At 39.8% G+C, this 21,677-nt stretch overlaps 1 protein-coding gene across 2 annotated transcripts; it reads right to left on the bottom strand.

Moving 5' to 3' along the window:
• Positions 1 to 5,674: 5,674 nt before the first annotated feature.
• On the bottom strand, positions 5,675 to 21,461 carry LOC117305180 (solute carrier organic anion transporter family member 5A1-like). 2 transcript variants are annotated; one of them, XM_033789985.1, is made up of 10 exons: positions 20,932 to 21,461; positions 16,691 to 17,500; positions 15,134 to 15,243; positions 13,849 to 14,107; positions 11,422 to 11,586; positions 10,731 to 10,932; positions 9,302 to 9,449; positions 8,020 to 8,192; positions 7,561 to 7,625; positions 5,675 to 6,414 (listed from the first exon to the last, which is right to left on the bottom strand). In XM_033789985.1, exons 2-10 carry the CDS (start codon positions 17,394 to 17,396, stop codon positions 6,167 to 6,169), a joined length of 2,076 nt encoding a protein of 691 aa, XP_033645876.1. In that variant the 5' UTR covers positions 17,397 to 17,500; positions 20,932 to 21,461; the 3' UTR covers positions 5,675 to 6,166. The 2 variants fall into 2 exon arrangements, with proteins under 2 accessions (XP_033645876.1, XP_033645877.1); XM_033789986.1 differs by having other exon boundaries at positions 21,147 to 21,461.
• Positions 21,462 to 21,677: the final 216 nt, after the last annotated feature.

The following is a 21,677-nucleotide window of genomic DNA, read 5'->3' as shown; positions in this document are numbered from 1 at the left end:
CAGATCACTGGTCCTAGTGTTGTGCTGGTGAAAATCAGAGACCTTAATAAAGTTGTCACGAAGATAATCAGGAGTGGCATTACAAGTTATTCTATACACATGATTTAATTTTAGTTGAGAGACTCTGTCTTTAACGTTTAGGAAGCCCGCTATGTCAAGTTCTTTTTGACCTATGTGGGCCCTGGAGTCTTTGGCTAGAATAAATCTAACCATTTTATTTTGCATAATTTCAAGTTTGTTTTTGAGATGGACTGGGAGTGCAGAAAACCAAGAAGAGCATGAGTAGTCAAAGTAACACTGGATTAATGCTGAACAAAGTGTTTTACGAGATTTAGTGTTAAGAAAATAAGCCTGTCTGTAAAGGAATTTTAACCTATCACCAGTTTTCTTGATAATGGAGTTGGCAATTAATTCCCCTGATAGCTGCTGATCAAATGAGACCCCCAGGTATTTTACAGACGTAGCTGATTCAATTTGTTTACCTTCACACAAGACTTTAAAGTTATCGGCCTTCTTAATTTTGTTTTTTGAACCAAAAAGGATAGACACGGTTTTGCCTAAAATGTAAAGACAATTTGTTGTCAATGAGCCACTTTCTACACGAATCTAGTTCAGCACTAAGTATCTCAGCAACAGCAGCAGGATCTTTGTCAGAAACAAGTAGGGCACTGTCATCAGCATAAAGGAGTAGTTTACACTTAACACAGCTGGGCATGTCATTTATGTAACACAAAAACAACAATGGTCCCAGTATACTCCCTTGCGGAACGCCACATGTCACGGCCAGAGGTTTCGATTGGACTTTGTTGACATTGACAACCTGCTGTCTGTTGCTAAGATAAGAATTAAACCAGTCTATGGAACAAATGCCCATGGCTTTAAGTTTTTTACACAAAATAACATGATCAACAGTATCAAACGCTTTTTGAAGATCAAGCAAAACCATTCCTGTGTAATTACCCTGAGACATTTGAACACGGATGTGATCAGTTAAATGTATAAGACAGGTGTCAGTAGAAAATGTGCCTCTAAACCCCGATTGAAAATTGTACAAAATGTTGTTTTTCACAAGATAATCTTCAACCTGAACATAAACCGCCTTTTCAAGCACTTTGGAAACTACACAGAGAATGCTAATAGGTCTGTAGTTGCTAACTTCTGTTTTACTGTCCCTTTTAAACAATGGCTGAACCCTGGCATATTTAAAATCGTCGGGAACAGCCCCGGAAAGGATGGAGAGGTTTATAATGTGAGTGATGATTTTTTTTAGTTCAATGGCCCCGTCCCTCAGGAATCTGGCAGGGATGTTGTCGAGACCAGTGCTTTTGTTGATGTTGAGGGTCTTCAGCTCATTAAAAACAAATCTTCTTGAATAGGAGATAATGTGAAGCTATCGGAGGTAACTCCTTTTTCAGTGTAATGGTTTTTGAAGATCACAGAGTCAGTGTCAAAACTGTTAGTGCCATTGGGAAGTTTGGTTGCCAATTTGGAAGCGACAGTAGTAAAAAAACTGTTAAAATGGTCAGCAATCTCAGAAGAATTAAAGCAAAGATCACCATCAATATTGAGGAAAATTTTGGATTGAGCCCTGGGTGTATAGCTGTAACCAAGTGATTTCAGCTGTTGCCACAGCTTTTTAGGGTTATTTTTGTTTTCGTGAATTTTAGTGTTAAAAAATTCTGCTTTAGCACGCCTAATATCCCTGTGCACCTTATTTCTGATTTTACAAAAATTACGGTACAGTTGTACGTCAGCAGTATTTTTCTTAAATTTGTACAAAAGACTGTCTCGTTGTCTAATACTATCCAAGATCTCAGCATTCATCCAAGGCTCAGTTCTACCCTTAAGACGAATTTCTTTAATAGGAGCAATACGATCTAAAATATTAACAAACAGACACTTAAACTTAATCCAAGCTAAATTGGCATCATTACAATTAAATACCTCTGACCAATCTGTGCCAGCCAAGTCAGTCAGAAGCTTTGAGGGATTGTAGTTACGTAAAGATCTAATTTTGACAGTATTGTGACAATTTACTTGGCCTCGATGTACCTTTCGGGTACAGTAAATGATGAGATGATCACTCAGGCCAATATTCACAGTTCCAAATTGTCTGATCTTGTCAGTATTGTTACAAATGATATGATCTAAAATGGTAGATGAGGAACTAGTTACCCGAGTAGGGGTGTCAATTAGTTGTTTGCAATTGAACAAGTTTAAAACAGTTCTCAACTTTCTAAAAAGACTAGAGTTCTTATTCAGAAAATCAACATTAAGATCCCCTAAAAGCATTAATTCACAGTCAGAGCGAATATGTGATAAAGTAGTCTCCAACTTTTCAAAGAAGGTGAGATCACCAGGTGGACGATAACAGATTCCAGTTATTATTGGTTTGGTTTTGGGAAGCAGAAGTTCAAACCAGGTGCATTCCAGTTGAGTGTTGTAAAGATCAGGTCTTCGATTGAAAGCTAAATCGTTCCTAATGAAGACACATACCCCACCACCGTTTCTGGATCTGTCTTGTCGTATAATGGAGTAGTCTTTGATCTGGATCTCTCCGTCTGGAACAGAACTATCAAGCCAGGACTCTGAAATACCGATAACAGCGGCTTTAGATTCAGCAGCTAGACGTCTCAGTTCTGAGATTTTGGGTATCAAAGATCTGATGTTGATATGGAGAAAGTGAAGACCTTTTTGTTGGAAGCAGTCAAAATTAAACTGTTCCGTTGGCGTGGTAGGAAGGGATTCGGACTCGGAGGGAAAGTGGTTGGACTCACTTTCCTCATTGTAGACAGCATGGTTGTCCGGCATGTCGGGCAAACATAACTTAGGGAGTTCATTAAAAGTGCATTTGTTACAGATGTAATTGAATGTTGTATTTGATGCAACAAGCTTGTCATAGTCGGAAGAGGACAGGATACCAGTACATCTGCTGTGGACCCAGTTCTCACACGAATCACAGCTGATTGCTCGACTTCTGCTGGTTACACCAATCTCACAATGCACACATGGATGTTTTGATTTACGTTGGCGAACAGATTGAGTAGGACCAGGATTGGGGTTAATGTCCCCACTGAGCAATATGAAAAGTAAGGTGTTCCGAGTTGAGTAGTTGTTTTCTGATCCTCCATGTCTAGTGACAGATCTCATGAAGATCCGAAGGGCTCGTCTAGACTTCGAGTTCAATGGCTCGAAAAGGCCGGAAAAAAGAGCTGCAATTTGGTGTTTACCTGAGTTGGATGACATAAAGCTTGGTTTGTCGGTGCTCAAAACATATTCAGCAAAGTCCTAATGATAACAAACTACAAACAATAGAGATAATGATTACAAACTGATAACAACATGTGTTTGAACGTATTCCAGACTTTAATGAACTTATCTACAAAAGACAAGCATGGCCAGTGTCCCAGTGAATTCTAATTCCATCCACCTGCTGAGATTGTGTTCCACTTGCAAAATAACATAGACCTTACCGCAAATACCAATGCGCAAGTGCAGACTGTTGAATGAGGTGCATTGTGGGATATATATGGATCAAATAATTTGGATACCAGCTAGACCACAATGCACCTAATTCCAAGCTTTGCGAAAAGGTCTATGGGCTGGAGTTCGCTCGTCCCGCCCCGGCCCCCAGCGTCCTTGCCTTTAATTAAAGGAACACGTTGCCTTTGATCGGTCGAGTTGGTCTTTGGAAAGCGTTTCAAACCGTTTGTTATAAAATGATTAAGGTTGGAAAGATGTTTTAAAAGTACAATGATCCACACAAAATGCCTCAAAATTGCGTGGTTTTCCTTATACCTCGTCGACTAAAACGGTCGGCCATTTTTTTATGGGAGTTAATTTTTTTATATATATTGTGTGGATCATTGTATTCTACTTTCAAAATATCTTTCTAACCATGTCGGTTCATAACAAACGGTTACAAACGCTTTTCAAATACCAAATCGACCGACTCCAAGGCAACGTGTTCCTTTAACCACAGTCGCTGTGATCAAACACGCTCATATATGCTCCATTTAGAAAATGTTCAGTGCCATCATGTATTACACTCACACTGCTATGCACCGCACGCATGACGTTCTTCCTGGGCAAAAATCAGGGGCTAATTTCATAGAGCTGCTTAAGCAAAAATATTGCTTAAGCTCGAAAATAGCTCGCTTATTTTACACATGTTACTGGCCAAAATTTCATGCCATTATACATTGCTTGTGACTGGTATTTAGCTGTTGTTTACTTTATAGCATAACAAGTTAGTGGAGTCTTGGCTTGTAATCTGATTTTACTAAGCAAGCATTTTTTCGCTTTAATAAGCAAAATTGTGTGCTTAAGCAGCTCTATGAAATTGGGCCCTGCCCAACCTGATTATAGAATCCGATCAGTCCTGTAGCCTGTGGCTGCTGGGATGGGGCCCAGCAAATGGCTGGAGGAGGATTCAAAAAGAGGGCGCTTTCAGAAGTAGTTTGTAACACAGCCCCGGGTTCGCCGTAGTGGGGGACAGATTCTCCTGCCACACTGGCAGTCTTGTTTTGTTTTTTTCAATATCGAGGGATACCTCAACGTGTGTAATCGCAATTTTGAGGGAAACCTCGACGTGTGTAATCTGTAATTATATTAACATCAAGAAAATTGACATTTGGTTTGCGAAAGTCCCCCCATTGACGCTCAAAATAATTGTTGACTTTGAGTCTGCAAGGGTAACCACGTGAGCTGATGCCCTTAAGTATAAAAGTTAATACGACACTATGATTTTTGTTTGCATAATATTACAGGTATATTGTTAAAAAAACAGTTATTTATTGGTGTAGAGATCTCTCTCAAAAAAGTATTATTCAAAGTGTAGAGGTAGGTTTCCTGTTAGTTTCCGAATAAGGACTCTGATAAGAAGTCCTTGTCAAACTCAGAATCTCTAGCGACGTCGACAACATTTTGGTCTCACTGTATAGGCCTACGTCTCGATCAGGCCGCTTTACCATCCATTGAAATAATTGTTATTATCAAAATGTTAAATAAAAAATTTAAAAAGCAGCATTAATATATAGCGCCTTGATGGGTCGCAGCCCCTAAAAAAGTTATTTACAAAGATACAAAATATTAATAACAGATTGGCTGTATAAAATAAAAAGGTTAACAAAGTGTGTACAAAACTAAAACTTATAATATTATTAAGAAAAATGCTGGCCCCATGATAGATAGAAAAACAAAAACACAGCTGGTGACACGAACTATGCAACGTTTGTGAAAATCCATGACTAGAAGCAAACATATAAAGCGACAAACTAGCTCCTATGTAGGTGAAATTTCTATTAGAAACCAGTTCAGTCAACTTATGTCAACTGTTTTAAAACTGGACTACTGGTGTCGAACTGTACATGTGGATTCATCTGGTAGCAACATAAACCAGTTTAGCAGTGAAGGGAGTAATAGGCCGTTTTCGAATCCACGGCTTCGGCTTTGGATTCGGCTCAGACGAGCTTGGCCTGCGGTTGTTTTGACAATTTATTGCGCGTGCTTTGTGTACGCGCTCCACAAAACTCTTCCTAACTTAAGACTAATCTTAGGTCTTAGGACGAGTTCCAACCCTGCACTATAGCATGCGGACCTTAAGATTAATCCTAAGTTAGGACCTCGTCCTAACTCGAGATAAGACGAGTCCCAACTCTTTGAGAAATCGACCACAGGGCTTCAGACGAGAGGACGGAGCCTGAAGCCGAATTCAAAGCAAAAGCCATGGTTTCGAAAAGGGCCATAGTTGCCTAGTATTGTGGCGTCAACAGTAACCAGTTCTAACCAGTTATCAATTCCCAGTTCAACTGAACCAGTTTGTGACAAGTACGTCGAACTGGTTTCAACTGGGTTAGTATCATGGGCTAGTTTACATCTACATGTATATGCCGGTACTCGTTAACGCCTTTCAGCAACTAAACGAGGGTTGTGTGTGATGTGTCGCAGTTGGTGGTGGACACATTGTGTGTGGTGCTCTTTAAATTAATTATTACAAATGGTGTAATAAAACAAAATAGAACGATGATTTAAGCACTGAGTTGACTATAATAGTCTATACAATAAACAATAATTAATACACCTAAACATACCAGTAACTACCTAAAACATCACCAGGGAATTCCTTTTTAAACAATATTTTCTATTATTCCAATCCTTTCTGCTCTCAATCACCATCTTCCAATTCAGACGTTCCTTTAGGCACCTTTAACGTTCGTCTCCGAAGAAGAACCAATGTTACCACGTAGGAGAATGCGCTGACCGTCTTCAGGGCTACTGTGACACCCATGTAAGCGAAGCGAAAGTCCGGGAGGTTGTAGGCCCAGCACTCTCCCCTCACGCCGCAAAACATCTGCCAAAGACGGCATGTTGCGTCGATTGCGGCCCCATAATACAGCGGCGCCGGGATATTACCTGCGATATAAGAAAAAAGTGTTGCATTATGATCAGGTAAACCAAAAATAATTATGACATGATAAAGAACTCTTTCTGGAAGTTCCACCCAACTTTTCGAGATCATGAGATAGTAGACAGCAGGATGAGGATACCATAAAGGTGACGATATCCCGAATTATTATCTCGGTATGACGGCATTAAGTCTAATGTGCAACTCTGCGGTGTCGTCATGCACGGAGTTCCCCTATAACGCACAGTTAAATGCAGTGGACACTATTGGTAATTACTCGAAATAATTATTAGCATAAAACCTTACTTGGTAACGAGTAATGGGGAGCTGTTGATAGTATAAAACATTGTGAGAAACAGCTCCCTTTGAAGTAACGTAGTTTACGAGAAAGAAGTAATTTTCCACGAATTGATTGATTTCAAGACCTCAGATTTAGAATTTGAGGTCTCGAAATCAAGCATCTGACAGCACACAACTTGTGACAAGGGTGTTTATTTCTGCCATTTTTTATTATCTCGCAACTTCAACGACCAATTGAGCTCAAATTTTCACATGTTTGTTATTTCATGCATGTTGAGATACACTAGGTGAGAAGACTGGTCTTTGACAATTACCAATAGGGTCCAGTGTCTTTAAAGGCACTGCAGCCGATTTCACGAAACGCTAGGATTAATCCTATCTCGAGTTAGGACGAGTAACTCGTCCTAACTTAGGATGGGTTCAATACGCTCTAACGTATTCGGATACAGAGCTTAACTCATCCAAAGTCCTAAGATTAATCCTAAGCTAGGAAGAGTTTGGTGAAATGGACGGCTGGACACCTTTAAAATGGTAACAATCTTGTCAAAGACCAGAAGGCTACTCTCACTTGGTGTATCTCAACATTATGCATAAAATAACAAACCTATTAGTATTATGTACATTTTGACTTAATTGGTCATTGAAAATCAATGCAAGAAGAAAAACAACCATGTAACACAGTTAAATTGTTCCAGGCCAGAAGTCTTTTAATATTTTAGTGAGAAATTCGTTTTTTTTTTTTTTTTATATTACAGCTTCCAAGTTACCAAGTAGTTTTTGTTTAATGCTAAACATACAGTTTGTGTTATTTTAGTGCCCCGTGCCTTTAACGCACATAACACCGCTGTACTTACCAAAAACTCTAGTAAAAACGTGTCTGAGTCCGAGTGATAGAGATTTGTCTGACTTCTTAACGCATCTGGATGGAAAGAAAACAGTTGTCAATGTGCCCGTCAATTTGAAAAATCAGTGACCATTTAGTGCACTATTTAGGCTACATTTCAACTAATAAGATACAAGAACGTAACCATAGTTCATGAATAATGTATGAGTGCCGTAGGTACAATCTTTAAACCAATGAGGTGCAAGCACTTCATGAGTAATGTATGAGTGCTTCAAATTTACTATCGTTTGAAGATGTCCACAGATGGGCGAGCTACTTCGGCCAATAATATCATGAAAAAAAATCAGTTCATATGATGGATTATGATGACAATAGTTTATCGCCAGATAGAGCTAAAATTAATCTGCTAATAATAATACAATAGGTACTTAGGGCATGAATAATGTATGAGGTGACGTCACTTCATTACCTCATTGTGACCATCGTTTGTGGTATCTCTTCGGAGCTACTGACCAACGCAATAACGAACATGATTACGAGAAATGGTGCCAGCATATGGCAGTCCATGGGGCAGGCACCAGACTGAACCGAACCGCCTGCCACGCCGTCAGGCCCTTGCACGCAGGAGCAGTTGAAAAAAGTCTGCATTCAAAATAAGATAAAACAAAATTGGTCAATAATTATGGAGACTTTGGAACGCTAGGTGGCAGCAGACTTACCATGTAAAATGCCATTGTTTTCGTAGTTCTGAGTATGAGCACAATACCGAAAACAATGGATTTAAAAGTGGTAAATTTGCTGCCACAATTTGGCTGCCCCCATAGTGTCCCCTTTACCAATGCTTTATGGGAATTGTTGAAGTAATTAAAGGCAGTGGACACTATTGGTAATTACTCAAAATAATTATTAGCATTAAACCTCACTTGGTAAAGAGTAATGGGGAGAGGTTTGCAGTATAAAACATTGTGAGAAACGGCTCCCTCTACTGAAGTGGAGTAAGTTTCGAGTAATCCACGAATTTGATTTCGAGACCTCAAGTTTAGAACTTGAGGTCTCGAAATCAACCATCTAAACGCACACAACTTCGTGTGACTAGGGTGTTTTCTTCTTTCATTTTTATCTCGCAACTTTGATGACCGATTGAGCTCAAATTTTCACAGGTTAGTTATTTTATGCATATGTTGAGATACACCAACTGTGAAGGCTAGTCTTTGACAATTACCAATAGTGTCCACTGTCTTTAAAGGCCCACATTGCCTTTGAGATCGGAAGAGTTGGTCTATAAAAAGCGCTTGTAACCGTTTATATAATGTATGGTTAGAAAGATGTCGTAAAAGTAGAACACAATGATCTAACACGCCTCGATATTGCGTGGTTTTTCCTTTTACCTCGTCGACAAACACGGTCGGCCATTAATGGGAGTCAAGGGAAATGTTTGACTCCCATAATGGCAGACCGTCGCAAAGTAAAAGGAAAACATGTAATTTCGAGGCAAATTTGTGTGGATCATTATAATAAAAATACTAGTTTTAAATTATCTTTCTAACCATATGCATTTCATAACAAACGGTTTTAACGCTTTTCAACGACCAACTCGTCCGATCCAAGGCAACGTGTTCCTTTAAGGGAGGTCCTCCGTCAACTTCTGGTTCAAACTCCGGTCTGCTGACTGTGCGGCTGATCATAAAAGAACTCAAAGAATATAAACAAGATTGAAGTCAGAATAACAGTTTGCACGATTTAATTCTTACCCCGTTCAGACTGTCCTGACAGCCAGCGTAGCACGCCGAGAAATAGGTGATTCCATCGGTACCGCAGACCACCTCTGGATCGGTGGAACTACATCCGCAGTTGGCGTTACAGGCACTGGTTATCTTCACGTCAGTGAATTCAGGAACCCTAAAGTTTTCACAGGCGAAAAAATATTTAGTTTGGTTCAGTTGGGTAAGACTGTAGACCTAAGCCACCAGTGCCCAATTTCATAGAGCTGCTAAGCGCAAAAATTTGCTTAGCATGAAATTTCTTCTTTGATAAAAACAGGATTACCAACCAAATTTCCATTTGTTGCATGTTTTTTTCTCACTGGTATACAGCTTTTGTTTATCCTCAAAACCACGTGGAAATTTGGTTGGTAATTCTGTTTTTATCCAGGCCAAAATATCATGCTAAGCAAATTTTTGTGCTTAGCAGCGCTATGAAATTGGCCCCAGGTGCGTTGGTGAGATACCCTTTGGTATCGGTCGGAGAGCAATTTTTAGTATAGAATTAAAAAAAAACTTGACAGTTAAATTTGTTGGATCATGTTTTTTTTTTAAAGAACTCCCGTTTTTTTAATCGATTGAGGAAACAAGTTTCCCAATTAAAAATCTCTGCGAAAGCATGGCAATTTATTTGGTGTACAGAAAAAAAAAATTGCGGTCAAAAATGTTGAAGGTTGAAATAAGGTTATGGTTAAAAAAAAAAGTACTGACACAATAAATAGGTGAAGCTATAAGATTGGTTAACCGAGAAGCGTATGTTATATCTTAATAGGGATTAAAGACACTGGCCACTATTGGTAATCGTCTAGACCAGTCTCATTCTTTGCTGTATCTCAACATATACATAAAATAACAAACCTGTAAAAATTTGAGCTCAATCGGTCGTCGAAGTTACGAGATATTAATGAAAGAAAAACACCCTTGTCACACGAAATTGTGTGTTTTCAGATGTTTGATTTCGAGACCTCGAATTCAAAATCCGAGGTCTCGAAATCAAATTCGTGTAAAATTACTTCTTTCGTGAAAACTGCGTTACTTCAGATGGAGCCGTTTCTCACAATGTTTTATACTATCAACAGCTTCCCATAACTCATTACCAAGTAAGGTTTTATGCTAATAATTATTTTGAGAAAATAATTACCAATAGTGTCCACTGCCTTTAAGGATTTGTCTATGTTTATCGTTTTCCTTTGAAGTAAACATGCTTCAGAAAGGCTTCATTTACATAATTGAGCTCAAATTAACCAGGAAAATAAAGTCTGGTGTATTAATTTACTTCGTATAATTATTTGGTGACAGCAGACTTACCGGGTAAAAATCCACGTGACTGTTCTGGGTAATTTAAACAAAGGTAAGTCTGCTGCCACCTAGCGTTCCAAAATCCCCCATTACCTCATGGTAAAAGAGAGGTTTAACAAACCTTGAGTTGTGGTAGGGCGTGTCCACCCCACCAATACCAGCACTATCACAGCCTATACCCAAGAGGGCGATCTGACCGACCAACGCTATGACGCTGCATCCCAGAGCAAGCTTGGTTGCGCCCTCAGCGTTCAGATTGAGCTTTTTCACTAAGTAACCACCAAGAAGTGAGCCAATTGCCACAGCGGGTACAGGTACTACAGCTGTATGAAAACCAAAATCATATATTTTTTTACATTAAAGGCACTGGTCAGGTTTGGTAATAGTGAAAGACCACTTTAACACTACCTTGTTGCATCCCAACATACATAAGATAACGAATCTGTGAAAATGTTGGCTCATAATTTTGTGGTCATCGAAGCTTCAAAATGAAAGAAAACAACATTGGCACAACATGTGCGTCGGAATTAAATGCGAATCTCCGGAACTAATGAAGACCGCGTGAAATGAATGCAAGGTCAAAGATGAGAATTGACCTGGGCTTAAGGCAGGATCGCTGACGTAAATCACGAGCTTCCAAAGTGTGACGTGGTAACTGAGTGGGACTTTTTCATAATTCCACCACAACACAGGCCTTCTTTTATCAAGACGACACAGCCCCTTTAACTCAAAGTTTGAAACTGGTAGCTCAATAACTCGACGTTTCGTCCAGTGCACTCTCACTGTCTTCATTTATTTTCTACAGATCTTACCCATGTAGAAGTTAGCTTGAGGTGGCGACAGACCAAACTGTGTTTCCAAGTACTTGGGAAAGAACGTCACAATTCCAGCTATGATCGCCATTTCGGAAAAACTGCTGATGTTAATGAACATGTAGATGGGGTTGCTGAGTAAACCCCATACAGATGCTGGTAAGGCTGTAGAAATGAAGAAAGGGAGACAGACTTATTGAACACTTAGAAGATGCTGGCGAATAAAACAACAACAACTAGGGAGTCAGTAACACTAACATAGGTCATTTCGAAACCAAGGCTTTGGCTTTGGATTCGGCTCAGGCTAGCTTGGCCCGCGGTTGTTTTGACATAATGCGCGTGTTTTGCCTTACGCGCTCAGAGCTTCAGACGCGAGGGGAGCTTGAAGCCGAATCCAAAGCCGAGGTTTCGAAAGTTTCATAATCCACGAAGGTCAAGACTCTTTTTTTGGAACGTTTTTTTTTATCAGTGGAGGAATTACCATAAATGGCGTTATTCCAATGTTGTTGTTGTTTTTTTGTTTTTTTTCTCTGCCCTCAAGAGGAACAATAAAACGGGAGCATAATATTGGCGCCTTTGGAACACCATGTAGCAGCAAACTTGGCAGGTAATTTGTCATTGTTTACGTTAAGTTCTGAGCAAGCTCTCACACCCTTTATTTCACCCGGGAAGGTTTACGTGCAAATTCATGCAATACAATGCTTTTGTTCATGTGCTATAGTTGAGTATCATGTGTCAACATAACTGTAAGGCGACCACAATCATGTAGGTACGCCCTTTGAAATGCTCTGCCCTTGGTATATCAGATATCGGGAACTATCAATGGTAGCATGGGGCTATTATATAGTTACCATTGAGGATTTTCCACTCACGTGCACAGAGTGTTTAAACGTACATGCCCTATATGGTTAAACACGTACTTTGGCGAAATGTTTTCAACGGGGATTGTTGCTTATAATAGTGCATTTGTTGATCATTCTACATGTGTAAATCTGATATTTGTACAATTCTGAATTTCTCGTGATTTTTCGATTACACAATCAGGCCCCAACTGAAAACTAAAAACACTTCTACCATTTACGGCGCTCATCAAAATGACAATGCTTTGACGTCATGCTTGTTGCTTTGTTGTACCTCCATGCTGCAACAAAGCGGCTATTGGAGCTCCTACCTACATGACCATGACGTAACATCAAGGATTACGTAATAGAAATAATCTTTCAGAAAAACGCCGGGTAAAGTTATTCGAAATGATTGGGTTTTTTTTACACAATAGAATCTATTCATAAGACTCAAAATCCTTATCGATTGGAAACATTTAAAATGCAATTCAGTTCACGACTTTGCGTTCACGACTTCACATTTTGCGTTCAAGCAGGTTCATACTTCCAGCGAATGCAAAACAAATGTTGACGTCACAGCCCTGATTTCGCTGCGAATGTTTCACAGGAGTTGAGCACATTTTGAACTGAAAATATTTTGCCGTCAGAAATCGTATCGCAATCGCATTCGCATTTTCAGGAAGTATATAAACCGAGTCACCCAACTGTTTTGAATTGTTTTTTTGTGACATAACAATTTTCGTATCGCATTCACATGTAGTTTGATCCGGTCTCTATGCTACTTTGTCGTTCCTGTTTAATTTACGGGTATCAAAACTTTAAACAAAAACTTTTCAAGTATTAAACAATATTTTTTAATTGAAGTATCCTCAGCCTCACACTTTAACTTGAAGGCAGTGGACACTATTGGTAATAACTCAAAATAATGATTATCATAAACCTTTTTTGTTTACGAGTAATGGGGAGAGGTTGATAATATACAACGTTGTGAGAAACGGCTCCCTCTGAAGTGACATAGTTTTTCGAGTAAGAAGTAATTTTCCTCGGATTTGATTTCGAGACCTAGGATTTAGAATCTGAGGCCGCGAAATCAAGCATCTGAAAGCACACAACTTCGTGTGACAATGGTGCGACAAAGATGTTGGTTTTTTTTTTCATTAATATCTCGCAACTTCGACGACCGACGGATCTCAAATTTCCACATGTTTGTTATTTTATGCATATGTTGAGATACACCAACTGTGAAAGACTAGTCTTTGACAATTACCAATAGTGTACAGTGTCTTTAACAACTGCTTGGTTTGCAGTTAAACACAATTTGAGCTCGTTGTGAAATCGTCCCATGCATATAGTTTAATAACAAACGGCCACTGTCCCCTTTATAATAGACCTTATCGCAAATACCAATGCGCAAGCGCAGACTGTTGAATGAGGTGCATTGTGGGATATATATGGATCAAATTTGGATACCAGCAAGACCACAATGCACCTAATTCCAAGCTTTACGCGCGCGCCCCGGTATTTGCGAAAAGGTCTATGCATGGGTATTATATCCACTCATAAAAACCTTCAAATAAAAACTTACCAAACAAAGAAAATGATTTTGCACTTGAAGTATCCTCAGCAACAACCTTTGCATCTTCGGGAGCGTCCCCTTCCGGATCGTCAACCCTCGACTCACTCCTTTTCAACATAAAGTAATTCTTACTGTCGTCCAGTTTTCGAGCTCCCGGAAGCCGACGAGGAAATCCGAAGAAAGGCAGCGAAGATATGAAATACATACTACTTGTTATGGCGACCCCTAGCCACCACGCACCCACCCATAAGGTGTTCTTAGGCGTCATCTAAAAATGAAGTTGTGAACAAGGGTCATTAAAGGCAGTGGACATTATTGGTAATTATCAAAGACTAGCCTTCACAGTTGGTGTATTATGCATAAAAAACAAACCTGTGGAAATTTTAGCTCAATCGGTCATCGAACTTGCGAGATAATAAAGGAAGAAAAAACGCCCTTGTTACAAGCTGTGTGCATTTAGAATATGGTTGATTTCGAGACCTCAAGTTCTAAATCTGAGGTCTTGAAATTAAATTCGTGGAAAATTACCTCTTTCTCGAAAACTATGGCACTTCAGAGGGAGCCGTTTCTCACAATGTTTTATACCATCAACCTCTCCCCATTACTCGCCACCAAGAAATGTTTTATTCTAATAATTATTTTAAGTAATTATCAATAGTGTCCACTGCCTTTAAATGCATTGAATACTGGTAATTACTCAAAATATTATGTAAGCATAAAACCTTACTTGGTAACACATAATGGGGTGAGGTTGATAGTGTAAAACATTGTGAGAAACGGCTCCCCCTGGAGTGACGTAGTTTTCGAGGTACTCGCACTCAACTATTAAAATACTTCAGGGTGAAGCCTTTTTATTATAGGGATCTGAAAGCACACACACTGTGCACTAAGGGTGGTTGTTCTTTCATTATATTCCTTGCAACTTCGGTGGCGAATTGAGTCCAAATATCACATTATGTTGTGTGTTATGCACTAATATGTTGGGATACACCAAGCGAGATCACTGGTCCTTTGAAAATTATTACAAAAGGTGTGCCTTTAAAATAAGTATCAAAGGAAATCAAATTTAAGAAGTCCCAGAAGTGGCATTAGTTTGAAATGGTCGACTTCCTGTGTAATAAGGTTTGATGATTTGATGACATGACTCATCATACAATGTTGAACTCTTTGATAGTGTGATTCAAATGGGTGACGATTTTATCCAATGTTGTGTGGTCAATGGGCGAGTAGAAGAGTCTGACTGGGGGGTTTTCGATTGTAGTCTTTTAGGGTGTGATTTAAGGCTGCAAGGTACCTTGTTTTCATCAACTTCAGCTCGGTAGAAATCAACCCATTTCTGGGCAACAGCTGCGCTGGTCAGAAAACCGAATATTGTCCCAACTCCAAACATGCTCTGGATGATCCCTGAGACGGTAAAACCAACAAAAAAAAAGTCACATGGTGTCTGTGTTTTGTTGGAAAATACTAATACCCTTTTTTGAAACCACGACTTCGGTTACAGATTCGGCTCAGTCGAGCTTGGCCCCGCTGTTGTTTTGACAATTATTATTACGCTTGCTTTGTGCACGTGCTCATCGGGGCTTCAGACGAGACAACGGAGCCTGAAGCCGAATTCAAAGCCGAGCCGTGGATTCGAAAGGGCCTAGAGGTGTGTACCTGAGCACAAACAAGGTCCACATAATTATAGGGACTTGAATCACTGTATGGACATACACACGTCCACACATTGTTTATAGAACAATACACTTCTATCACGTCAGCCATACTACCTGAAAAAGACTTACAGACCATTATCAGGGTGTTGCCATCGTGATTTTACTCATTTCAACTCATTGTAACCAAACTGAGGCTGGGCGAAATAACAGTCTGGTGCCATGTTTAGGCAATGAATGTTAGCATTCATTACTGTTATTGGAATCAGGAAACATGACCAAGATGGTGACAGTGTAATAAAGGTCTACAGGGTCCACGGTTCGGAAAACGTCATCAGTTGGAAAACGTGTACAAAACCAACTGGATTGTTGCAAAAGGTTAATATAGGGGGTTCCACGGTTGGAGGCGGCGTACATACAATATTGCGTGTATGGGAGGGGTGGATGCTGGGGAACCGCTAGCCTTTAGTCAAGGCGAACGGGGCACCCCAGATGTCAAAACACGACCCTATATCACGCGCTCGTCTTATTTAGTGCATGGGATCTTGGGATGCCGCCGCCGCGTGCGCCTTAGAATTGATTCAAGTCCCGTTCTCGTGTGCGAGAGTTCGGGTCCATAAGCATGCCCGCAGTCAAAATGCAGCTTTCTTGGTCACGAAACAGGTTGGGGAATGCAGAGCATCACAAAACAATAGTGTTCTGGCGATGGCACGGGATTGGGACTTGAGTGAAGTCTATGTGCGCCTTGATTAAAGGCTAGGGAACTGCCCGATAAAATGGGAACATCCACTTTATATCAGGGGTGATGGATATGGATCTGTGACTATATGATAGATCTGTGCAATGGTGCTGCATGATGGGTTTAGCTGTGTATTTTATGATAACAAAACACACCTGCCCCGGGAATTTCCCCCGGGCATTGCCACTGGGAAAACTTTGAACAATGTATAACTGGTGGCCCCGAATCCCTTGATTGGGGGCGTAGGGTAGGGGTATAAGAATATAAATTATGGTCTTTCAATACTTTCAAAACCTTTCATTACATCTTAGTTAGTTAGTTTCTCTTGAGCCAAATCAGGCCGGCACTGGGCGTCGATGCTGAAAACAGACGTAGGAAAAAAGGCAAACAACGTATACTTTGAATTTCAAAACCTTTTTCTATCTATTTCTCCGAACAATAAGTTTTTTTTTAAACTCACCTATAAACATCGCAGATGATTTCGTGTTGACATTATCATCAATGTATGATAGAGCCAGAGGCATCACTGGTGTCCAACCAACCCCCACCAGAATTTCTCCACACAAAATAATCACATAAGCCAATCGATTTTCCCGCCTTAGGTTATCTTGCCCCTCTCCACCGCATTGGTCGAATCCAGACTCAACTGTCCAATCAGAGAGGCAGGTTAAAGGCTCTGCCGTCTGATTGGTCAAGCCGGATTTCCAATCAGGATTGTACGCGGAGAAAAGAAACTGTGGTGAAAATGCAATTGCGGTTCCAATGGCCATGGTGAGTGCACCGATTCCGATCCATAGAGGGCGCCTGTTATCTTGTCTCCCAGCGTAGTGTACTATAAATAGCACGAAGATGAGATTTCCAGCCTCGTACAGACTCTCGATCAGTCCCAGCTGAGACGCCTTTAGTTCGTAGCGCGTCTCTAGGCTTGTCAGGGCGCCACCCAGAGTTCCAATATTGAAAGCATCGCTGAAGATAAGCATGCACATGAATAGGAGGAAAAACCTCCCTGATGCTAAGAAGTCAAGACTTGATGGGTAGTTGTTAAAACATCCGTAACTCTCCCAGTGTGTCTCGCGACTTTTCCTCTCATGTTTTGCTCCAACTTCGGGCATTAAGGACGCGTCGTGCCCGTTGGTGACAATATTCCCCTCATTGATGGGCGCCATTTTGAATTCAATGTCTGAAGTGGTGTCCGTGTTATTTTGAGCTCAGCGCCTGACGAATACACCCTAAGTTCAAGAAAATGTGCTGCTTCTAAACAACTCCCGACCTGTTTAAAAAAAAAACATTTGGTCAGAAATGATTGTACGGAGAAAATTCCAAAGTACACAACGGGTATTAAAGGCAATCGACACTACTGGTATAATACGCAAAATATTTGTTGGCATACAGACTTACTCATACTCGATCAATGGAGAGCTGTTGGCGTAGTATAAAGGATTGTGAGAAACAGTTTTCTATGAATTTTTGAGAGAAATGTATTTAAGTCCCACTCAATAAACGACTTGAGACTTTGTTTATGAATCTGAAAGCACGTTTTGTGCAACAAGGGTTTTCTTTTCTTTGATTATTTTTCTGCAGCTTCAATATGACCAATTGAGCCAAAATACTCACAGATTTTATTATGTTATGCATGTTGTGATACACAACAAGCAAAGTAAGAATAACGATAATTGACAATTACCAGTGCCTTTAATTACCGACACACTCGTGTATTAAATTAAACATAATTATATAATGTAATTTTGTCGTTTTCGCCTTCCATACCCGCCTCTGAAACCGTTTGCCACCCTGTCTCACGGGTCATTGCTCATTCTATATGAATCAGTTAAATTTTGTGTAATTCGCCCATTATGCAAAGCGAATTAGATGTGTCCTTACCAAAACAAATTATTAGGATCTTATAGGAATCTTGTAGGAATCAAAGAAGGGACAACAAATATGTAGGAATCTGTAGAAATCCTAATTCATGGCCCTCGATACCTTTTGAAATTGAAAGATCAGTCATCTCTCTTGGTGTATCTCAACATGTGCATAAAATAAAAAAACTGTGAAATTTTTGATTCAATTGGTCATCGAGAGAATAATTGAAGAAAAAAAAACACTTCGTCGCACAAGTTGTGTGCTTTTCAGATGCCTTGAATTCGATACCTCAGCTGAGGTCAGGAATTCAATTTTATTTTCTCGTTCAAATATTTTAGTTGCTAATTACTTCTTCTAAAAAACTACGTTACTTCAGAGTGAGCCGTTTCTCACAATGTTTTTTTTTACTACCAATAGCTCCCCATTGCTCGTTTACCAAGTAATATTTTATGATATCAATTATTTTGAGTATTTACCAATAGTGTCAATCAGTGCCTTTAAGCACAAACAAAAATAATAGCCGAGCAAAACAAAATTATGCTTACCAGAATGTTACCAGCCAAAATATCATGTCAGTGCCTGGTATCCTGCTCATAACTGCTTAGAAGACATTTGTTGAGCAATATTTTCTGCTTAAACAGCCCTATGATTTGGCCCAGATATGCGTATAGATATAGGCCATTATGTGAAGTTAATTATTTCTACGGATTCCACTGTCCTTGCTTTATCATTATAAAGTGCAAAGCAAATAGTGCTTCTTAAAGGGATCCCTCTGCGGTCATTTTCATCTTGATATATATCTTTACTGTATTGTATTCTTTAAACTGATCGCTCTTGAGTGATAATGTATTTATTTGTTGATACCGTGGCAAATAAAATGAACCTTGAACCCTGAATCTCGTATGTGCTAAGGCTGACGCATGGTGGGACGTCACGTTTACCATTGATATAAAAACAATCACATATTTTATTTCGGCTGGGTATGATGTTGTTTTTTGTTGTCTCTGACTGTTTCGTTTTGTTTCTCTGTGTTTTTTTCTTTAGGGGGCAGTGTGTTATACGCCTCTCTGAATATTCATGCATTGCGTCTTAATTCTTACTCATCAAAATGAAAGCACACAACTTCGTGTGAAAATAGTGTTTTTTTTCTTAATCTCGCAACTAAGTGTACAGTGTCTTTAATTACACTAGACACTATTGGTAATTGTCAAAGACCAGTCTTCTCACTTGGTGTATCGAAACATATTGCATAAAATAACAAACCTGTGAAAATTTGAGCTCAATTGGTCGTCGGAGTTGCGAGATAATAATGAAATAAAAAACACCCTTGTCACAAGAAGTTGTGTGCTTTCAGATGCTTGATTTCGAGACCTCAAAATCTAATTCTGAGGTCTCGAAATCAAATTATTGGAAAATTACTTCTTTCTCGAAAACTATTTACTTCAGGGGGAGCCGTTTCTTACTAAGTTTTGTACTATCAACAGCTCCCCATTACTCGTTACCAAGTAAGGTTTTATGGTAATAATTATGTTGAGTAATAACCAATAGTGTAGAGTGTCTGTAAATACATGGTCATAGGTTGTTGATGCTAGGTTGTCAACGTAATGCTGATTTAGAGGCAATAATAATACACGCTGAGAATGCAGCAAAAACATTTCACGAAAACTCACAGGAAAGTCAAATCATCCACCCTTAGCGGCTCGCGAAATGTTTTTTCCATGATGGTAAAGGCATATCACACTGATGATGGAGCAAGGTTGATGCACTGCCAAAAGAGCCGCAGTCAACTATGATTTAAAGTTTGAAATGTCGTGTTTTTTTTGCAAAGTTTAGAGAGTTGCTATGACTATGAGTGGCGTTCGTTCGCGTACGTAGTGTAGGCTACACATTGTGTATTACTATTGCAGTATAATTGCAGCCCTAATTAATACGTGTACAATGTACCACCATAGAGCAATATACAGTGCATACAATGCTCTATCTATGGTACACACACACTTCGTTTGTGGGGTGTATAAAGGTAATAGCTGAATTCCCACTGATGAATAATTCAGCGTCAAGTGCGTGGCAGCCAATGGGAGCGTGTATGCAAATCTATTGACCTTTACCATCCTGGAAAAAAATCGCTAGCGGCTCCTCCCCCGCAGCGTTCGCAAACGGACAACAATCCGTGGAAAACTAAGAAACGATTCACGCATGAATCGTTATTCAAGTAATAAATGTTTAATAACAATTATAATAATAGACCATTTTTATATCACGCTTTTCACGCCCGAGGGATGTCTTAAAGCGCTTCTGACATTATGACCCCTGGTCACAGGGCCTTAAATCATTCCTTAAACAATCTCAGCTTCCCGGCTATACAGCCTGTGCGCAATATAATGCGCTACTCGACTAAACCAATCACAAGAACCATCTCTACTGCCCTCACAGGTACCTATTTACCCCTGAGGGGAGAGAAGCAATTACAGTTAAGTGTCTTGCTCAGGGACATAAGTGTCACGACCGGGATTCGAACCCGGACTCTGCTGAACAGCATCAGAGCTTGAGTTCGGTGCTGTTATCCACTCGGCCACGACACCCCAAGGGGAAACATTATCCAAACCATAACTTCGACGGGAGTCCCCCCCCCCAAAAAAAAAAAAAAAAAAAAAAAAAAAAAAACAGCTGCAGTGTTCTCAAAACAAACCAAAAATGTGACGGTTATGGTTATTGATTTATGGGGTATTGTATACTATGACCTGGCCCTACTTTTAAGACACAGTTCAGTACAAGGCAGGTTGAAAATCACACGCAACATTAATACATTAACATAAAAAAAGGACTATGTATACTTACAATTCTTTAAAATGGTCCATCCAATCGCCAACGTATAATGCTCAGAACAACTTCAATGTGCATATCGTGCATGCAGCCCTATCCCATACTTTCTCGTCAAAAGTATTCAAATAAATGTTCAGTAGTTTGTGTTTCCTTTCCTTCTGTCGTCCAATAATATGTAACTGTTTTGCAAGCGTAATGGGCGTAGCGAAGTAGCATGAAAATGTACTCACAATGTTCTTCTCTGAAAAGTTCCTTTCTTCTTGAAAAGTTCCTTTCCAAACGCTAAACGTACTGCTCAACACTTTAGAGCAAGTTGTTTAGGACAACGTACACAGAATTCTCATGAAGAACTACGACCTGTCAGAACATCACTGAACCATAATACCCAACAGTGAACTTTAAAACAAAACTCTGATTCAAATTAAACATGAGTAGCTGCAGGACTAAGTCACTTCAAGCCGAGAAGCGAGCCCCTTGTAGAGGGGCAGAAGTTCAAGGAGAATTTGATTATAACGGACTCAATTTTGCGTTGTGTTGGTGATGGCGGAATGCATGTACACTGGGCACTGTCCCTATCCGCGCAGGTACTTAACTTTCAGAACAAGCGATTTCATTGGATACACTGATGTCGTGGATAAACGTGCAGTGACAGTACTTTACATATCTGTGTTTTGATTGGTCCTATGTGATGTTGGTTCAGCTGACACTCACCATTCCTAACCAATCAAAACACAGAATGCTTACTGTTGGTCGTCTGCATC

This window comes from Asterias rubens, chromosome 22 (genome assembly GCF_902459465.1).
Source record: "Asterias rubens chromosome 22, eAstRub1.3, whole genome shotgun sequence".
NCBI lineage: Eukaryota > Metazoa > Echinodermata > Asteroidea > Forcipulatida > Asteriidae > Asterias > Asterias rubens.
The sequence above is the reverse complement of the archived record's forward strand: the minus strand, read 5'-3'. Positions and strand labels throughout refer to the sequence as shown.

Coding starts and splice junctions, on each gene's coding strand:
- LOC117305180 (XM_033789985.1), bottom strand. CDS start 17,396: ATGGCGCCCATCAATGAGGGGAATATTGTCACCAACGGGCACGACGCG. Junction 14,108..15,133: donor CTGAAGTTGATGAAAACAAG/GTACCTTGCAGC, acceptor CTTCATTTTTAG/ATGACGCCTAAGAACACCTT. Junction 7,626..8,019: donor CAAACGATGGTCACAATGAG/GTAATGAAGTGA, acceptor CTTTCCATCCAG/ATGCGTTAAGAAGTCAGACA.